A 17,959-nucleotide genomic window follows, 5' to 3' on the forward strand; every position below is an offset into this window, starting at 1 on the left:
TGGAAAGGCAGTTGGTGCTCTTAACCCCTGAGCCATCTCTCCAGCCCTGCATCTTATGATTTCTAAAGGTGTCAGAATTTGGGGGAGACAGAGCACTTGTGCCTCTGCAGAAGTAGTGCCCTGGGAAGCAACCAGTAAAAAAAGCAATGTAAATTGCAGGTTGTGGGGCTGTAGAGTTGGCTCAGTGGTTAAGAGCATTGCCTGCTCTTCCAAAGGTCCTGAGTTCAATTCCCGCAACCACATGGTGGATCACACCCATCTGTAATGAGGTCTGGTGCCCTCTTCTGGCCTTCAGGTATACAGACAAAATATTGTATACATAATAAATAAATATTTTAAAAGCAAAAAAAATTGCAGGTTGTGGGCAGTTGGGGAGTTCTTGCCTAGCTTATGAGAGTTCCCTGATTTGATTTCCCTACAGCACCATGTGATTGCTGGGAACTGAACTCAGGACCTTTGGAAAAGCAGGCAATGCTCTTAACCTCTGAGCCATCTCTCCATCCCTGAGGGCTGCCTTTTGGAGGCAGGCCTCTAACCAGGGCTCTCCACTCTGCTGGACCAGCCCCACTCCATGCCTCCCTCCAAGTCTGTGATCTTCATACACACACTACAGCACAGACAGGGACTGAGACAAAACAAGGTGGTGCCAGGCATCAGCGAGCCTGCGGACAGACAAGATGTAGCTTCCAGAATCCCAGGGTCTAACTGTCCTTGTCTCACACCTGATAATCTCTAGACCCTGTGGTGCTAAACAACCAAGTACGCTCCAGTCTATCATTGGACACTTGGGGGCAGCAAACAGCCAGAGGTGGGGATCCAGGGGCCTGCTAGATGGGCTTCGGCATCTCCGGGGCTTCAAGAAATTAGTCCAAAAAAAGAAAAAGAAGAAGAAATTAGTCCAAATAAACTGACCATTAGGATTGCCTTTGGCATAGGGTCATCCGGCACAAAAGAACACGGGCAGTAGCACCTGCCTGTTCTGGCTTCAGTGGGATAAGGGGCTGTGAACTGGAACGACTGTGTGGTGTTCACGATTGTGAAGAACCTTGGCACTGTGCTACACTGGAGGGAAGCTGACTTGGGATAAGTGATTTCTTTCTTTTACCTTGAGGCTCTCAACAGCACAGGCTTCTGGAGGCAAGAACATAGCCATTTGCTTGCATAAAGCGCAGGGAGGGCGTGGTAGCACTTTAGGAAAACGGTCAATGTTTGCCGAGGGCTCCCACGTGGAGGAACTGAATGAATGAAACTGAATCTGCCTGAAACACAAAGAGCAGACCGGAAGCACGCCAGGCAGGGACCTAGCAGAACATCCGGGACAAGAAAGAGCAGTGGGAAAGCACTCGAAGAGGTGGAGGCAGGGGCGGTGTGAACAGATTGCTGAGTTGGCTGTTTTGAGATAGGAGCTCAAGTAATTTCATTGTGTAGCTGAACCTTGAACTCTCCCAGTCCTGCCTTCACCTCCTGAGGGTTGAGGTTATAGGCGTGCACTGCCACAGCTGGCTTTAGGTAGTGTCTAGACTCAAACCCAGACTTGGGACCTAGAGATTGTGGAAGCTGCGGAGAAGGGAAGAAGATGAGAGGTAGAGAGAGTCCAACTGTGAGCTATAAGTGACCACATAACCAGAGTGTTGCCTGGAACAGTGGTTGGCATTAGAGATGGAGAAACAGGAGGATTTGAGAATCAGTGGAAAAGTTAAATAACCAAAAGTGGGCCCGGTGGTGGCTTCACACATCTTTAATCCCAGCACTTGGGAGGCAGAGGCGGGGATCTCTATAAGATCGAGGCCAGCCTGGTCTACAGAGCTATGCGGAGGGTAAGTGTGAAGAGGAGACAAAGAAGGAGCTGGTGGAGAAGAGGGCAAGTCAGTAAGTAGTACAGTAATGGAGCCCAGAGCCCTGGCCTGCCCGCTGGAGCAACTTTCAAAATTTCACTGTGGTCACAGGAGCAACGTCTGGGAGGCGGAGTTACCGGAATTACCAAGGTTGAGGTATCAATGGCGCATGCTGAAAGAGGTATGCCCGGGGTTATCCAGGAGGCAGTTAGAAGGGATTGAGGCCCTGGGATGTGGATGGATGAGGAAGTTTATCTAGGGGGAGTAGCAGGTCTGAGAAATGCCTGGCTACCAAGGTCAGGTCTAACCGGTAGAGTGGCTTTTCCACTGCCAGAGTACCCTGGGATGCCCTGGAAAGTACCCAGGGCAACAGAAAAGCTCTGTTCTTTCCCCCACTGAGTCCTAACTCGGCTGGCCCAATCTTTGCCCAGAGGCAAAGTCCTCTCTCTGCCACTACAGTGTGGTAGGCCCTGCCCACTCTCCCAATATCTCCCCTGGGAGACTCTACAAGAAATAGACCTAGGGCTGGAGAGATGGCTCAGAGGTTAAGAGCATTGCCTGCTCTTCCAAAGGTCCTGAGTTCAATTCCCGGCAACCACATGGTGGCTCACAACCATCTGTAATGGGGTCTGGTGCCCTCTTCTGGCCTGCAGGCATACACACAGACAGAATATTGTATACATAATAAATAAATGAATAAATAAATATTTAAAAAAAAAAAAAAAGAAATAGACCTAAAAAAAAAATAGACCTTGGCCAAAAAACAAAACAAAATAAAACAGATGAGAAGATTCAGCTGTGTGTAGCTTTATAGTTTCCAAAACGGATGCCATCGAAGTGGTTCTCAACAATCCAAGAACAAGGATCCTGGCCTGGATTGTAGGCCAAGGAAGACCCTACTCACCCTGTCATATTGTGGGTCCCTCTTCCCCAGTGAGGGCTCTGAAGAGCTATGATGGGAACCACCTCCATACCCTTCCTCAGACTCCAGCAGGCCACCAGGCTGGGATCTGATACCACACACCCTGTCATTCATTAGCTTGTCCAAACCTTGCCCTCTTCCCACCTCTGGAATACGCGCGGAGACAGGTAAGAGATACGGGGGCCATGAGCCTAACGAGAAGTCTCTAGAAGGGTTTCCAGAACTGAGTGGGGGTACGTATCTTGCTTTGGGGGAGCCCTGGCTACGGAGTAGTTGTCCCCGAGTTCTCAGTACTGGGATTTGAGTGCCCTGCCCCGGTGCTACTCACAATGAAGCTTGGGTTCCAATGCACCAATGTCAGGTAGGACTTGTGGCAGGCATTTGGGTCCTGGAGACAAGGCCCACAAAAATAAATAGGATGTTTTCATCAGTTCTCCCTGGTACTGTTTCTCTGTGTAGCCCTGGCTGTCCTGGAACTCACTCTGTAGACCAGGCTGGCCTCGAAGTCACAGAGATCCACCTGTCTCTGCCTCCCGAGTGTTGGGATTAAAGGCATGTGCCACCGCCGCCTGGCACTTTTTGAACTTTTCGAGGGAGGGGTTCACAATATAGCCCCAGCTAGCTTGAAACTTACTATGTAGCTCAGGATGGCCTCAAATTTGAGGAGATCCTACTTCTGCCTCCAGAGTACTGGAAATACAGGCCTTAAGTAACCACACCTGTATCAAAAATATGAACTATGATGTTTACCTAGTGCCTAGAAGAAATGAAAATAGAATTATCTGAATAGGGCTCTGCCAGGAAAAATGGCCTGGCTCCCTTTTTGACTGGCTTTGAAGGCAATGTAAACAGAGTGGGAAAGAAAGGGGCTGCTCCATCTGCCTTCCTACTTTCTCCTAATCTCTTCCCCCAGTAGTAAGGATTAAAATAAGGCACTTGAATGAGAAAAAGAAATAAAAGAGAAAGCCACAACTGCTTCTAGGTAAGGTGAAGGAGAAAGTTGATTGTGGATGAAAAGAATAGCCAGAGGCAGGTAGGTCTGGGGGAGTCCAGAGTGGATGTGACCCTGAGCCGTGTGGTGGGGGCAGGGAGAGCAGCTGCTGACGGGATACACACACACACACACACACACATCAGCCTGGGCACGGAGAGACTGGCTAAGAGAGTAATGGAGAGTGTGTGTGTGTGGGGGGGGGGCAGGTACCCAAATGGCTGGATTATATAAGAAAGGCAGCTGGAGGAAGGACAGCCCAGTCCCTGGGCTGGGGCACGGTATGCCAGCCATACCTTGTAGCAGGCAGGGAAAACCTGGTGGCCATATCTGCTTTTTATGTTAAATAGGCTTCTCAGTTAGCCTTTGACCCTGGTTGGCGACCTAACAGCCTCTTCACTAAACCTTATCCTCAGCCAGAAACCCATGGCTTCACCCTCACAATGCAGCCAAGAATGGCCTTGAACTTCCTTTCTTAAAAGATTTACTTTCTTGGGGCTGGAGAGATGCAGACTTTAAGAGCTCTTGTAGAGGACTATAGTTTGGTCCCAGCTCCCAAGCCTGATTAAGCTCTGGATTTTGGTAAGTGTATTTAAGAACTATATTCTACTTCAGCCTAGCAGGGCTGCTTGTGTTTGTAATTCTAGCAGTTTCATTGCCCAAGGGAAGGCTATTCTGGGCTAGCCCGAATTAAAACCGGTTCTCAAAAGAACAAAACACATGGGGGCTGGAGAGATGGCTCAGAGGTTAAGAGCATTGCCTGCTCTTCCAAAGGTCCTGAGTTCAATTCCCAGCAACCACATGGTGGCTCACAATTATCTGTAATGGGATCTGGTGCTCTCTTCTGGCATGTAGCCATACATGGAAGGAATGCTGTATACATAATAAATAAATAAATAAATATTTTTAAAAAAAAGAACAAAACACACACACACACACACACACACACACACACACACACTCCTTTAGTCCCAGCACTTGGAGGCAGAGGCAGGTGGATCTCTTTGAGTTTGAGGCCAGCCTGGTCTACAGAGAGAGTTCCAGAATAGTTAGGGCTACACAGAGAAACTTTGTCTCAAAAAACCAAAACAAACCAAAAACAAGCAAGGAAACAAAAACAAACAAATAAATGAATAATACATAATATATTTGGCGGGGCAGGGGAGAATGGGTGGAATAGCTGTTTTTTTTTTTTTCCTCTGGTTTTTGAGACAGGGTTTCTCTGTGTGACTTTGGAGTCTGTCCTGGAACTCACTCTGTACACCAGGTTGGCCTTAAAATCACAGAGATCTGCCTGTCTCTATCTCCCGAGTACTGAGATTAAATATATGTGCCACCACTACCTGGTGAGAAGTAAATCGTTTAAAATGATAGTAATATACTTTTGTTTTTAGTGAGGCATGGTGGCACACCTGAAATTCTGGCACTTAGGAGGCTGAGGCAGAAGGACTACCTCAAATTTAAGGCCAGATTGGCATACACTGTAGTGACAAAGACACCCCTATCTCAAAGGAAACTCGGGACTGCCAGGTGGCTTAGCGATGGCATTGGCTGATCTCCCAGAAGACCCAGTTCAGCAGCATCCACATGGTGGCCTGAAAGTCCAGTTTCAGGGGCTCTAACACCCTCTGTGGATAGCCGGCACACAGGTGGTGCACACACATACATGCAGATACAAGACTCATCCATATTAAGTAACATTTCGAAAATCTTGAAAAACAAAACTCCACCACCACGACGCTTGAGAGCTGACTCGCTGAGTGTGTATCCTAGCACCCATCTCGGCAGCTCACAAAACTCTAGCTCCCAGGGATCTGACACCTTCTTCCAGCCTCCAAGGACACCTTTACACACTTGGCGCACGCGCACACACACACACACACACACACAACACAAACAAATAAAAATAAATCTTTAAAAGAAAATAGCCGTGGGACTGGAAAGATGGCTCATTACTTGTTGATTTTACAGAGGACCCAGGTTTGGTATCCAGAACCCACATGGTGGCTCACAACCATGCTTAACTCCAGTTCCAGGGGATCCAATACCCTCTTCTGAACTCCATAAGTAACACACACACACACACACACACACACACACACACACACGTGCACGCATGCGTGCGCGCGATGCACATACATTCAAGTGCAGACACTTCTTAGTGTTTGGAGCTGACCTGGTCTATATATCGAGTTCCAGTTCAGCCAAAACTACATAATGAAAAACAAAACAAATGAGTTTCTCTTGTGTTCTTAAGCATTTTATTTTATAATTTACAAACATTTTTTTCTGGGTAAGTATTCATGAGTTTCACCAAAATATCAAAGGGACCCATGGTAGGATGGAAGGCTTAAAATTCCTGAACACAAGAAATATGTTGCTTTAGCTCTTCCGTAAAAGGATGTTTGCCACTGGATGCTGTATCTCTGGGGGTCAGAGTCTTGTCTTTTCCTTTAGGTTTATTTTTTATTTTATGAGCCTGCACCTGTGGGCACTACACGTGTCTGGTTCCCGAGGAGGTCGGAAGAGGGCACTGGTTCCCCTGGAACTGGAGTTGCAGATGGTTGTGAGTCACTGGTTGGGGGCTGGGAACTGCTAGTCCATCTTTTCAGCTCCCTCACAGTCTGTCTGTTGGTTCCTTCAAAGGAAAAGGACCATCCCCGAGCACAGAATCCCCTGTCCAAGTTGTAGGCTTGCTGCCACCAGCATGCTGCGGGCTGGACACGCACACCATGAGAAGAGCAGCTGTGTGCCATCTCAGAGATTTGTCTATGACACTCCCCCACCCCCCGCTGCAGCTGGGTGGGCCGAGGGTCCCACTGGGCTCAGATATTTTTCAGACCGAAAGGCAACAAACCGACCCGGATGGCTCATTTCTTAGGGAATTTGAGCGCACTGGGGTGTTAGCATTGAGAAGGCTAGAGGAGATAGCACATACCAAGAGAGGGATGGCAAGCCAACAACAGAGATGTGGAGAACGGCCAAGAAAAGGGGCCTTCCACACAGGGGAGATCTGGCCCTGAGCCTTGGTACGACTCTGCTCGCTACCATCCCGTCCTACGTCCTACAGCTCAGAGACTGGGGAAAGGCAGGGGTCTCCAGCTACCTGTAGCCCCACGGCTGAACATGAGGCCTGTCAGGAACTCCATGGGGGGAAAGCTGAAGCAGCTTTCTCTTCCTTTCTCTGGCCTGTGAACAGGTCTCCATTCCTGGCACGTAGTGCTATGATCTTGCTAACAACATCTATGTCCTTGCGGGTCTCTATCCAAGGATTTTTGATCTGCTTGGCTGTGGCTGTGCACAAAGCAACTAGAGCTGCTGCTGTTGCTCCTGGTGGGGGGTGGGGGGAGGGGCAGACAGGTCTGCAGGAGAGCCCTCTGCGGCCAAGCTCCTTCTATCCCATGGAGGTCTGCAGCCACTCTTCTCTTAGGGAGTTAACCTAGTCATAGTACCCACCCAAAAACAGATTGACTGACTACATCCACATCTCAACTCTATTTATTTGTTGTTTGTTATTTCTTGGGAAAGAGTCTCACTATATAACCCTAGATGGCTGGAACTCGCTATGCAGAAGGGGCTGGTCCTGAACTACAGAGATCTGATTGCTTTTGCCTCTCCAGTGCTCCAATTAGAGACATGTGCCACCATACTTGGGCACATTTCAATCCTAACAGTGCTTTAGAGATGAGGAAAAACTGGGAGAAAAGCCAGATGCCTACAGTAAGAAATAAGGAGTCCAAACTGGGTGTGGTGGCTATGGTGGGACTGGGACAATGCAGTTAAAGGATGGGGAAGGGAGGGAGAGGGGGTTATGGGAGGGAGGGAGGGAGGGAGGGAGGGAGGGAGGGAGAGAGAGAGAGAGAGAGAACTTAATGGTAGAGGATCCCATCTATTTGTCCCCCCCTCCCGGTATATTTTCATTTTTTAGAGTACACTCTCTCACCTTCAAGCTTTTACACTTAGGTCCTGGCTGGAATACCTCTAGGATCCCCTCAGGAGCTCTGTAAATCAAACTCTAAGACTCAAAGCAAGCTCCACTGATACCTTTACGCCTTGGTAAGGTGTCCCTTTATAGCGCCAGGCCCACAAAGGAAACGACCGTTATCAACAAATATGTAGCCCTCGGCTCCATTCCAGTAAATTATAAGGGTTCATGTGGCCCAGATGAGAAACCCAGTACTCAGTTCTCAGCTGGGAAGTAGCTGCTGCTTAGATCCACTGAGGGCACGGGTGGCCTCCTGGCTCCCAGGCATGGCACTAGTACATGCACTCAGTAGTGTAACCATATACCCCTAAGCCTGTTACGGTCTAAACATTATGCCAGGTGCTGGGGATCAGGGATGAATGGAAAAATCAACTGGAAGGATAAAGTTGAACAAATACTTAAAGAACGCTCTAAAAATCTGTAAAGGAAAAACAACAGTTTAATCCGTGCTTTGATCCAGGTGTACTGGGGGAGAGCTTACTCTCAGCCTCCCAAGGGAAGATTTGAGGGGATTAGAACCATAATCCTCAGGTTAGGTATCAAAGTTTGAGGTCTGAACCCTAACCCAGCCCCCCCCCCCCCAACCTGGACCTGAGGTTTCTTTTAATTCCCAGCATAGATCCGGGAATTGAGCAGTCTGGTTGTCAACCCATTTAGGGTCAAGTAACCCAAGAACATCCTCAAACGATTCTCCCCTTACTCATCAGACCCCACCTACATAGGCCCTTTAATTGAACAACTATTCTTAGCTTCCCCGCTACCCTCGAGACAGGGTTTCTCTGTGTAACCCTGGTTGTCCCTGAAACTCGCTTTGTAGACCAGGCTGGCCTTGAACTCCCTAGTGCTGGGATTAAAGGCATGCGCCATCACAACCTGGCGAACAGCTGTTCTTATTCTCATTTATTTATTTATTCACTTATTCATTTATTTGTTTGTTTTTCGAGACAGGGTTTCTCTGTAGCTTTGGAGCCTGTCCTGGAATAGCTCGTGTAGATCAGGTTGGCCTCAAACTCACAGAGATCTGCCTGCCACTGCCTCTCTAGTGCTGGGATTAAAGGCGTGCACGACCACCACCCGGCCGGACAGCTGTTCTTAAGGACGGTCTCAAGTGACGTTCTTAGAAGGTGCTTCCTTTCAAAGGAAGGAGCAGGCGCAGGCATACATCGGCTTCACTAATCCTGAATACAGAACGGACAGCAGACCAGACCCTGCGCCGGACCTGGCTCCTTCCAAAGAGCTGGACTTTAGAGCACAGCCCTCACGGATAGCTCCGCCCCCCGAGCGCGGGCGCTGATTGGTCATCGTAACCGCAGGGCGTGGCTAGGTCTTAAAGGTCTCAGAGCTTAGAAGGCCGGGAGGAGGCGGTGGCTGCTCCGGAACCCCAGAGGAAGAGATGCCTCAAAGGCCCATATAGGTTTCTTTAAAACCTCGCTAATGTCCAGACTCGAGTCCCAGATCTATGGAGCCCACCAGAAACTGTCCACTGTTTGGAGGCGCCTTCTCGGCCATCCTTCCGCCTGGGGCCATTGATGTGAGGTGAGAAAGCCCAGGCGCGCCCCGGAGGCCGGTCGGGTAGGTTGCGGGAAGAAGCCAGAGACAACTAGAGTGTCCCTGTTCCTCTCCAGCGACCTCCGACCGGTCCCGGACAACCAAGAAGTTTTCTGCCATCCCGTGACCGACCAGAGTCTGATCGTGGAACTTCTGGAGCTGCAGGCCCACGTGCGGGGCGAAGCGGCTGCGCGGTGAGAAAGCTAGCCAATGGGAGGCCAGGAGCCAAGGAGGTGGGCGGGGCCTGTGGCTGGACGGTTATTCAGGACGAAAACTCCAAGGGCGATAGCCGACTAGCCAGAAGTATGAGACTCGAGGGCGGGGATGGGTTATTCAGTGATGCCCCTCCCTACCCCGTTCCCCCCCACTCTAGGTACCATTTTGAGGACGTTGGCGGGGTGCAGGGGGCTAGGGCCTTGCACGTGTTATCTGTGCAGCCTCTCTGTTTGGAGAACTTATCCCTGAGGGGCAGCTGTCAAGATGCCTGGTTCCTTTCTGGCAAGCAGCAGGTAGCTAAAGAAAACCAGCAGGTGAGGGCCACGGCGAAGGGGGATGTGGAGTGGGGGAAGGGTAGCTCCCCGTACCATCCTTGTAAGCATCCTGATTCTGATCCCTTTAGGTAGCAAAGGATGTCACACTACATCAGGCCTTGCTTCGGCTGCCCCAGTACCAGACTGATCTCTTGCTCACCTTCAATCAGCCCCCGTAAGGACTAAGGAAAGGGTGGGAAGCTCGCAAGTGGGTGTCTCCCCCCCCCCCCCCCGACAATTATGCTTGGGTGGGTCAAACAGGAAGATTGGCTGGTGGACTCCTTCAAGGAAGCAGAAATGAGCCAGGGGCTTAGGGGTCAGGGATTCCTGGTCTTCTGGGGAACAGGAAGTGTAATCTTGCAAACCTCAAGCTGGATTCTTTCTCCGTCTGTTCCCTAAGCTCTAACAGCAGGTATCTTGGCCCTGAAAGTCTGTCATGTCCACCTTGGAGCCTGGGTAACTTTGAACAACTGGTGACCAGTTTGACTCTTCACGACCCCAACATCTTTGGTCCCCAGTAAAGATGGTGGGACACAACATAAACTGCTGCTGAGGACTCAGGGACCCAGCTCTGAGAGGGGGAGTTTCTTTCTGCTTCCTCCCTGGACATAAACATAAGACACCTCCTCTGCGGAAATAAAACTTGCTTTATAAACAACATAGTTTCTGTGGCTTTGAATCTGAGAGGACACCTGGATCTCCCCAGTTCCCTTTGGTCTTGGGACTTTTAAAGCTGTGTACAGGAGCAGGAGGGACCCAAGAATGGCAGTAGAAATATACTTTGGAGTGTCTGATTCAACCCTGAGATGGGTATAGGGGACCTGTGTGGCAATTTAAAGCAATATCCATGGGAAAGACAGAAATTACTGCTCAGAATGATTCAACCCTAAGAGAACTGAGAGGCAGTGGGTGTGGCTGTCCCCGTTAGGTTCATGAGAAGTCAATCGGTCAGTAAATAGTCACTGAGATAGTAAGTAGTAGAGGCTGGTGCCCAAAGAGTGTTGATTTGGAGTGCAGGGGCGTGACTCATTTAGTGTATGTGCTGTAGATCATGCGCAGCTGATCCCAGAAGAAGAGGGAGAGGATAGTATGGGGGCCAAGGCGAAAATAGGAGGCACCTATACCCTTGTACATGCCAAAAAAGCCCTCTGTCCGAGCTGTCTGCAGCAGAGCGTCCAAGATCCCCCGGTACATGAGGCCCTGGAGCATGTCAGAGGGAGGGAGAGCAGAGGAGGAGCATGTCAGAGCCTACCAGGGTCAGACACCTCTGCAGGCAGCACTCGAACTGCTTTCCACCCCGCCCCCAGCTTTCCCTGACAGCCTGACCCCTACCCTACAGCACTCCCTTACCTTGCCGTGGGTATCAGTGGGTTGGTTATAGAGCCTTGTGCTGGCCACATCAAAGGGTGTCATGGCCAGGACTATTGCGATGCCACTCACCATGGCAGCCGCCAGAGCCACCTTCCAGCTCTGGGGAGGAAAGATCTATAAGAAAGAGAAAGAATTTTATCAATCACACAGTCATTCCACCTTAGGGTAGGACTGGCCCTGCCCTGGGAACACAATTTCTGGGCGCTTCCATACCACCAGAGATGACACAGTGTGATAACTCTGGAGGAGGAGTATCTAGAGGGCTTAGGTACCCCTTCTGGTAGGAGATGACAGAACCCTGTCTAAGGAGTCAGTGACCCCAAGCCCTCTTGCTGCTCCCCATCCCATCCAGAGCCCACCTCCCTTTTTCCACCCTTGTTTCCCATTCCAGGGATGGTCCCACCCCTTCCCTGGCAGTACCTCCCACTGGCTCAAGAGGTCCTTGGTAGATGAGAAGGTGCACAGCTGGGTAGAGGAGCCGACGACAACTCTGGGAAGGCCGCCCACGGCCCCACGCCACAACCCCACTAGACCATGTTTCTGGCCAATCTCGGTTAGTGCCTGAAACATGCCCTGGTGGGGGGGGAAGACCATGGGGTTGGGGTTCAGTCACCCCACCATCAGGGACTGCCTCCTGATAACACAAGGTTCATGCACCTGTTGCCCTTGCCCAGACAACCAGTCCGGTGTAGGTTTAGAGCCAGAATAGGGGCCCTCAGGTGTCTACTGACACTTGCCAACCCAGAGTTCAGGCTGGAGGCATGGGAGTGAGGGCATTAGCAGGTCAAGAGAATGGGGCAGGACAAACAGGTGTGGGAGATTGGAGGGACAAGAATACATGAGGGTCGGGATGGGCTCCAGGGCATGACGAGTGGGACTGGATGGGGTTGGGCAGAGCAGTGACTAGGGTTCTAAGTACAGGCAGAAAGCTGGGAGAAAATGGGGGAGATGGTTGGGTGCTCCAGTGGTTTGGGGGACCCTCACCTGATGCTTATATTGGTGCCCTACAGCAATTTCAGCCTTTGCCTGTGCCTGAAGGTGTGTCTTCACCTGGGGACAAGAGAGTATCATAGCCTGTGTCCCCGTGGTCATCTCCCCACCATGGAGACCAAAACACCCAGACCCCTCGCACTTCCTCTAGGGCATTAAACAACCAATATATTCTTTTAATCTGATAATTATTCTTCTTCCCACTTAACAAATTGGTCATGAGACTCTGTGTCCCTTGGCTGCAGTCCCAGGGGACAGACCTCCTAGCACTGCAAGATACTCCACCCCCTCCACATCCTACTTCCCTTGGGGCTGGGGGTTGGGAGTGGAGTTTGGAGAATGGCAGTGTTTCCTAAGATTTCATGTTAGGCAACATGAGGGTGTCCAGCCTCTTCTGCCAGCTCCCGTTCCAGCTCAGACCTCCAGCTGCCACCTCCACCAGCCTCCCTGTCAGACTGCCCAAAGCCGTATGAGTTGAGATGACTTGGAAGATGCCTTTGTCTTCAAACCTCATACACCAGGCACGGAACCAAGCTGGCTCTCCTGTAGATCATCTCATTCTCTTTGGTTGCACTAAGCCTGGCCTAGTCCCAACAATAAACAGCTGTGTAACCTTGAGCTGGGCACCTATCATCTCTGGGTCTCAGGCTCCCAACCCTTCACCTACATTTGATAGCTCAAAAGAGTAAACTGTGCGACTGTAATCCTGTGATGCCCAGGACCCTCCTGATCCTGGCTTGTCACGCTGTTCCTCGTCCTGCCGACACAGAGTCAGCCTCAGGGTTAGGCAATAACCAGACAACAAAAGCTACCCGATCACTGGGCATGGTGGTACATGTTTGTATTCAAAGCTCTCTGGTGGCAGAGGCAAGAAGGATCAAGAGGCCAGCTTGGGTTCACAGTGAATTTCAGACCCGCCTAGGCCATGTAGCCAAACCCTGTGTCCTCAAACAAACAACAAACAAAACAAATAAATAGGAAAGAAATATTGTCAAATGTTTACCATCTGCCAGGACCTATATGAATGCTTCACATGTACATCTCATTTGTCTCCTTTAATCCTCCTGACAACCACACAGAAGCCTATAATTATTCCTGTTTTATAGATGTGGCAACAGTGAGTAGTTTTCCAAGCCAGGACCCTAGTTCCCGACTCTGATTCCAAAGCCCAGCTGTATAGGCAGATGTGAGCACACCTGTTAACTGCAGCACTGGGAAGCCTTGGTTAGAGTGTGGGTTTGAAGCCAGGCTATGCTACGGAAGTTTTGATACTACTATAGAGGGAAACCCTGCCTCAACAAACGACACCCCCACTCAAAGAACTCCCCCAAAGCAAAAATCTGTAATCTCAGCACACTGCAGTCAGTTGGGTGGGTGTGCATAAGGCAGATCGAAGGTCTTGAAGCTTGTCAGCACTTTCCTGTGGCTTTTCCTGCTTACAGGGAGATAGCACCCTGTCACCAATGCCCTTATGAAGGGCAGGCTCCCACCCTATACCAAGGGTCTTTCATGAAGGCCCCAGACAAGACTCCCTCTTACCATGTAGATTGGGCTTCCCAGATAGGCTCCCATGACCCCAGCTAGGGCCCCAGCTGCAGCGCTGCGGACAGGACTGTGGACGCCTTCATCAGTGCGCAGGTATCCCCTAGCTTCCGCCAACCCGTAGGTGCCCAGTCGGATGCCATTCATCAGAAACTGGTACAGGAGCGCAGGGGCCAGGCCCTTCTGCAAGGCAGCCAGGCCATCCACCTTGCCAATGGTGAAGAAGGCATGGAAGACGTTCCGGTAGTGGCGCTGGTAGGTTCCCGGAGCCTTCAGTTCTCCCTGCAATTGCATTCTGGTCTTCACAACTTCCAGGGGATTGGTGAACACACAGGCCCCGCAGGCTGCCAGACCACTCATCAAGAATTCCATGGTAGGGGTAGCACCGGCCTCGGGAAGCAGGGATGGATATCAGGGCCAACACCTGGCTTTTTGCAGTCCAGGCTGCAACAGGTAGAAATTTAGAGAGCTAAAGTGTTAAGAGTCAAATGTCAAGAAGTGAAGTAAGGTTAGTGGGAATTTGGGAGTCAGAGGGGTGGCAAATAAGGGGGAAAGAGGAGTGTCGGAGAGTCTGGCGAAAAGGCCCTGTTGACCAAGGGATCTGAGGTCAAGGAGGAGCAGAAATTAGACGGTGGCAGGTGGCGATGCCTGGGACGACAGGCTAGGGGGACCAGGGAATATTTAAGGAAAACGCGGAGTTGGGAAATGTTAGCTGGAGAGGTAGGAAAAAGAAAAGCAACAAGAAGAAGGGAAGACCCGGAGGTGCCTTGGCGACAAGCAAGAGGAGGGCTGCGAAGGAAGTTAAGATTCTAGCTAAGACGGAGCGTGGCAAGGTAGCTACGGAGCTGGAGCACCTTTACCCGGGGTAGCTTGCGGAGGCCGGGCCGCCGCGCTCCGGTCGGTGGAACGCAGCGCCAATGGGGACTCTCCAAGAGCCGCAGCCGAGCGCCTCCGCCAATGAGCGCAGAGCCGGCTCGGCGGCCAATGGGAGGTGCTCAGCGGCCCGGCCCTCGGCCTCCGCTGGAGCAGGTTGGTTAACTCTCGTGGGCCCGACTGCGAGGCCTGCCACCGGTCTCTGCCGGGTGCCCGAGGCGCGGAGGTTTCGCTGTCCCGGAGTTGGCGCGGGCCGTGGGTTCCTGAGCGGACGCGGAGGCTGAGAGCCGAGGGTTGGGCAGCTCCTCCTGCGGACGGCGGGCTCGCCGCGCTCGTCCTCTACCCCAGGTCATCTCTGTTTGGGGTTGTCTGACCGCAGCCACGCCCAGCTCTGTTCGGGTGCCAGGACAGCCCGGAAACAGCGGTCCCGCCCGCCAGGGAGACGGGACACACCTGCTGGACAGCACCCATCCCTTAAGGCCAAATAAAATGTCTGTAGTGTCTAGTACTAGGATGTGGCCAGCTGCTGGGGCTGCGGGAGAGACTGGATGGCCAGACAGGAACGAAGCTAGATCTTATTAAGCTCTTGATCCTCACAATGACCTAGAGGACGCTGAGCAGGTCAAGACAAGGATTTCCATTCCCCCTACGGCGAGGCTTAGATTACACAGAGCAAACTTGTCTCCGTGCGTGTGGTTAATCATGAAAGAACCCGCGGGAAAGAAACTGGAAAAGAGAGGAGGGAGAGGGAAGGCTTGGAGTAAGAAGGCAGGGGCTTAGGGTTGTCATCTGGGTGGCAGGAAGAAGCAGAGGGCTCGCCTGAGTAAAAACTACTCTACTTACCGCTGAGTTCGGATTCGCATCTTTCTTCCTACTATCTGACTGACGGTCGGCAAGGCACTATCTTCTCAGAAACCCCTCGGAAAACGGGAGCGGTATCTGTGGGACTTGCTGCAAAGGAAAGGTTGGGCTGTGTTCAGTTAAATTTACTGGAAAGTCGGGAGTTGACAGAATTCTTCCCACTTCCTGGAGGTCTCTGCCCTCTTCGGTGGTGTCCACGTTAGGATGCCCTTGAGCATCTTCTGGCTTTTCTAAATTGTCCGCATTCAGCACGGCCCTGCTTTGTTCCTCTATTGTTTTCATTTAGCGGTTGTTAATTTTCCTGCTGCACCCATCTGGAAGTTGCTAGGAGCCCTGGGGGCCAGATTTGAGTCCTATAATTTGTTGTTTGTCAGACAACCTTGCTGTGTGTTGCCTACAGGGGCCTCAAACTCAAAATACTCTTGCCTCAGTGGGTGGAGACCTGGAGAGTTCAGGCCTGCTGCCTTACTGAGTGAGAGGGTGACACCACACCTGGTTTCACATCCTGAGTTTGAAGCTTGTGGTTCTCCAAAGTGTGGTCCTGTTGCAGCAGCAGACCTGGGAGCCGCGTGGAAATCCTCTGAACCAGAAGGCCTTGCAGGCCGAATCCTGACTGTCTTGCATGGAGTCCCCAGGGTGCTGAAGTTATACTTTCTGTCTTTTAATACCAGATGCCCTAGAGATGGGCATATTTTAAGGTGTTATTTTTCAAGAGTAATCTTTCTTTCTTTCTTTTTTTTCTTTTTTTTTTGGTTTTTTCGAGACAGGGTTTCTCTGTGGCTTTGGAGCCTGTCCTGGAACTAGCTCTTGTAGACCAGGCTGGTCTCGAACTCACAGAGATCCGCCTGCCTCTGCCTCCCGAGTGCTGGGATTAAAGGCGTGCGCCACCACCGCCCGGCTTCAAGAGTAATCTTAACCTTTATAAGTTTTCTGGGCATTTAATTTTTTTTGTTTCTTTTCTTTTCTTTTTTTTTTTTTTTTTGGTTTTTGTCCTGGGATTAAAGACGTGCGCCACCACTGCCCGGCTTTTTGTTTTGTTTTATGAGACAGGGTTTCTCTGTGTAGCTTTGGAGCCTCTCCTGGACCTTGCTCTGTAGGCCAGGCTGGCCTCAAACTCATACAGAGATCCACCTGCCTCTGCCTCCAGAGTGCTGGGATTAGAATGGGCCACCACTACCCAGCTTGTTTTAATTTTCTCAACATTGCACAAAAATTGTAAAGCTAGTAAGTGCTTTCAGCTACTCTGTGTGCAGCTTTCCTTATTATACTATCCTCCACTATTATCCACTGCTATGATTAATGAGACAACATCAAAACATTATTTTGGACTCAAGTCAGGATGTTAGCCAGTTTTCTTTTGTTTTTTTTCTTTGACTCCTTTTCTTTCAGGATCCCATGCAGATGCTAAATCATGTTTCATTGCCATTGTTCCTTCTTAATCATGGCAGTTTCTCAAGCTCCCCTTGTTTTCTTTTTTAAGAATAACTTATTGCTTTTTATTGATTGATTGCTAGATAGAGTCTCACTACATAGCCCTGGCTAATCTGGAACTAGGCCAGACTGTCCTCAAACTCAGAGTTCTGGTTGCTTATTTCTCCTGAGTCCTGGGATTGGGCACTGAGTGATCTTTTAGAGGACCCAGTTTTATTTGATTTGGATTTTTTGTTTATTGGTCTGTTTGTTTTGTTTTTGCTTGTTTTACAGACAATATTTCTTCGTGTAACTCCGGTTGTCTTGGAACTATAGACCAGATTGGTCTTGAACCCAGAGATCTGTCTGCTCTGCCTCCTGAGTGCCTCTGCCAGTTCCAGGGGACCCAGTTCTAATTCCAGCACTCACAAGGCAGCTCACAAGCCAACCATGACACCACTCCTAAAGCCATTTGATGCTCCCTTCTGGCCTCTGCTGGCACTGCATGTACATGTATACATAAAAAAGACATTAATAAATAAATAAATCATAAGAACAAAATAAATAGATAAATGGAATAAAATACAAACAAAAAGGGGGAAACCTATTTCTCTCTTCCATGAAAATAGACCACCTACACTGAATTCTTCTGTATGGGATATTTTTCACAGATAACACACTTATTTACACATTAATTTATATTACTGATATCATTATGGACTCATGGATATTTGTTTTATATTTTGAATATAATATATTTTAAATATATTTTATATATTCTTTTGCTCATCTTATTATGCCTTTGTCTTTTGGAGTTAGTGTGTGTGTGTGAATTTCATTTATTATATTTTATTATTTATTGTTTTGAGACTGGGTCTTGGTGTGGGAGGTCCTTCTGTATATGTGGTTTTTTATTGGTTAATGAATAAAGAGGCTGCTTTCCACCAATGACTTAACAGAATATAGCCAGGTGGGAAATCCAAACAGAGATGTAGAGAGAGAGTAGGCAGAGTCAGAGAGAAGCCATGTAGCTGCTGCAGGAGATAGACGCCTCTATCGGAGCCTGCTGAAACTTTGCTGGTAGGCCATGACCTCATGGTG

The 17,959-nt window shown here is 50.0% G+C and overlaps 2 protein-coding genes across 4 annotated transcripts; one reads left to right on the forward strand and one right to left on the reverse strand.

Annotated features, from left to right (window-relative positions):
- Nucleotides 1–9,062: 9,062 nt before the first annotated feature.
- Nucleotides 9,063–10,469, forward strand: Rangrf (RAN guanine nucleotide release factor). The gene is made up of 5 exons (XM_038328436.2): nucleotides 9,063–9,269; nucleotides 9,359–9,475; nucleotides 9,655–9,811; nucleotides 9,901–9,986; nucleotides 10,212–10,469. Exons 1-5 carry the CDS (start codon nucleotides 9,193–9,195, stop codon nucleotides 10,330–10,332), a joined length of 558 nt encoding a protein of 185 aa, XP_038184364.1. The 5' UTR covers nucleotides 9,063–9,192; the 3' UTR covers nucleotides 10,333–10,469.
- Nucleotides 10,470–10,644: 175 nt separating this feature from the next.
- Nucleotides 10,645–14,955, reverse strand: Slc25a35 (solute carrier family 25 member 35). 3 transcript variants are annotated; one of them, XM_038328434.1, is made up of 6 exons: nucleotides 14,575–14,955; nucleotides 13,712–14,158; nucleotides 12,167–12,232; nucleotides 11,603–11,755; nucleotides 11,162–11,296; nucleotides 10,645–11,011 (listed from the first exon to the last, which is right to left on the reverse strand). In XM_038328434.1, exons 2-6 carry the CDS (start codon nucleotides 14,084–14,086, stop codon nucleotides 10,838–10,840), a joined length of 903 nt encoding a protein of 300 aa, XP_038184362.1. In that variant the 5' UTR covers nucleotides 14,087–14,158; nucleotides 14,575–14,955; the 3' UTR covers nucleotides 10,645–10,837. The 3 variants fall into 3 exon arrangements, with proteins under 3 accessions (XP_038184362.1, XP_038184361.1, XP_038184363.1); XM_038328433.1 differs by having other exon boundaries at nucleotides 14,569–14,955; XM_038328435.1 differs by lacking the exon at nucleotides 11,603–11,755 and having other exon boundaries at nucleotides 13,712–14,955.
- Nucleotides 14,956–17,959: the final 3,004 nt, after the last annotated feature.

This window comes from Arvicola amphibius, chromosome 4 (assembly GCF_903992535.2).
Source record: "Arvicola amphibius chromosome 4, mArvAmp1.2, whole genome shotgun sequence".
Taxonomy (NCBI): Eukaryota; Metazoa; Chordata; class Mammalia; order Rodentia; family Cricetidae; genus Arvicola; species Arvicola amphibius.

Excerpts from the sequence above, each read along its gene's own strand:
- Slc25a35 (XM_038328434.1), bottom strand. The coding sequence starts at position 14,086 with ATGGAATTCTTGATGAGTGGTCTGGCAGCCTGCGGGGCCTGTGTGTTC. Across the intron at positions 11,756-12,166 it reads GGCACCAATATAAGCATCAG|GGCATGTTTCAGGCACTAAC; the intron begins GTGAGGGTCCCC and ends CCCCCCCACCAG. Across the intron at positions 11,297-11,602 it reads ACCTCTTGAGCCAGTGGGAG|ATCTTTCCTCCCCAGAGCTG; the intron begins GTACTGCCAGGG and ends TCTTTCTTATAG.
- Rangrf (XM_038328436.2), top strand. The coding sequence starts at position 9,193 with ATGGAGCCCACCAGAAACTGTCCACTGTTTGGAGGCGCCTTCTCGGCC. Across the intron at positions 9,270-9,358 it reads CCTGGGGCCATTGATGTGAG|CGACCTCCGACCGGTCCCGG; the intron begins GTGAGAAAGCCC and ends GTTCCTCTCCAG. Across the intron at positions 9,987-10,211 it reads CTCACCTTCAATCAGCCCCC|CTCTAACAGCAGGTATCTTG; the intron begins GTAAGGACTAAG and ends CTGTTCCCTAAG.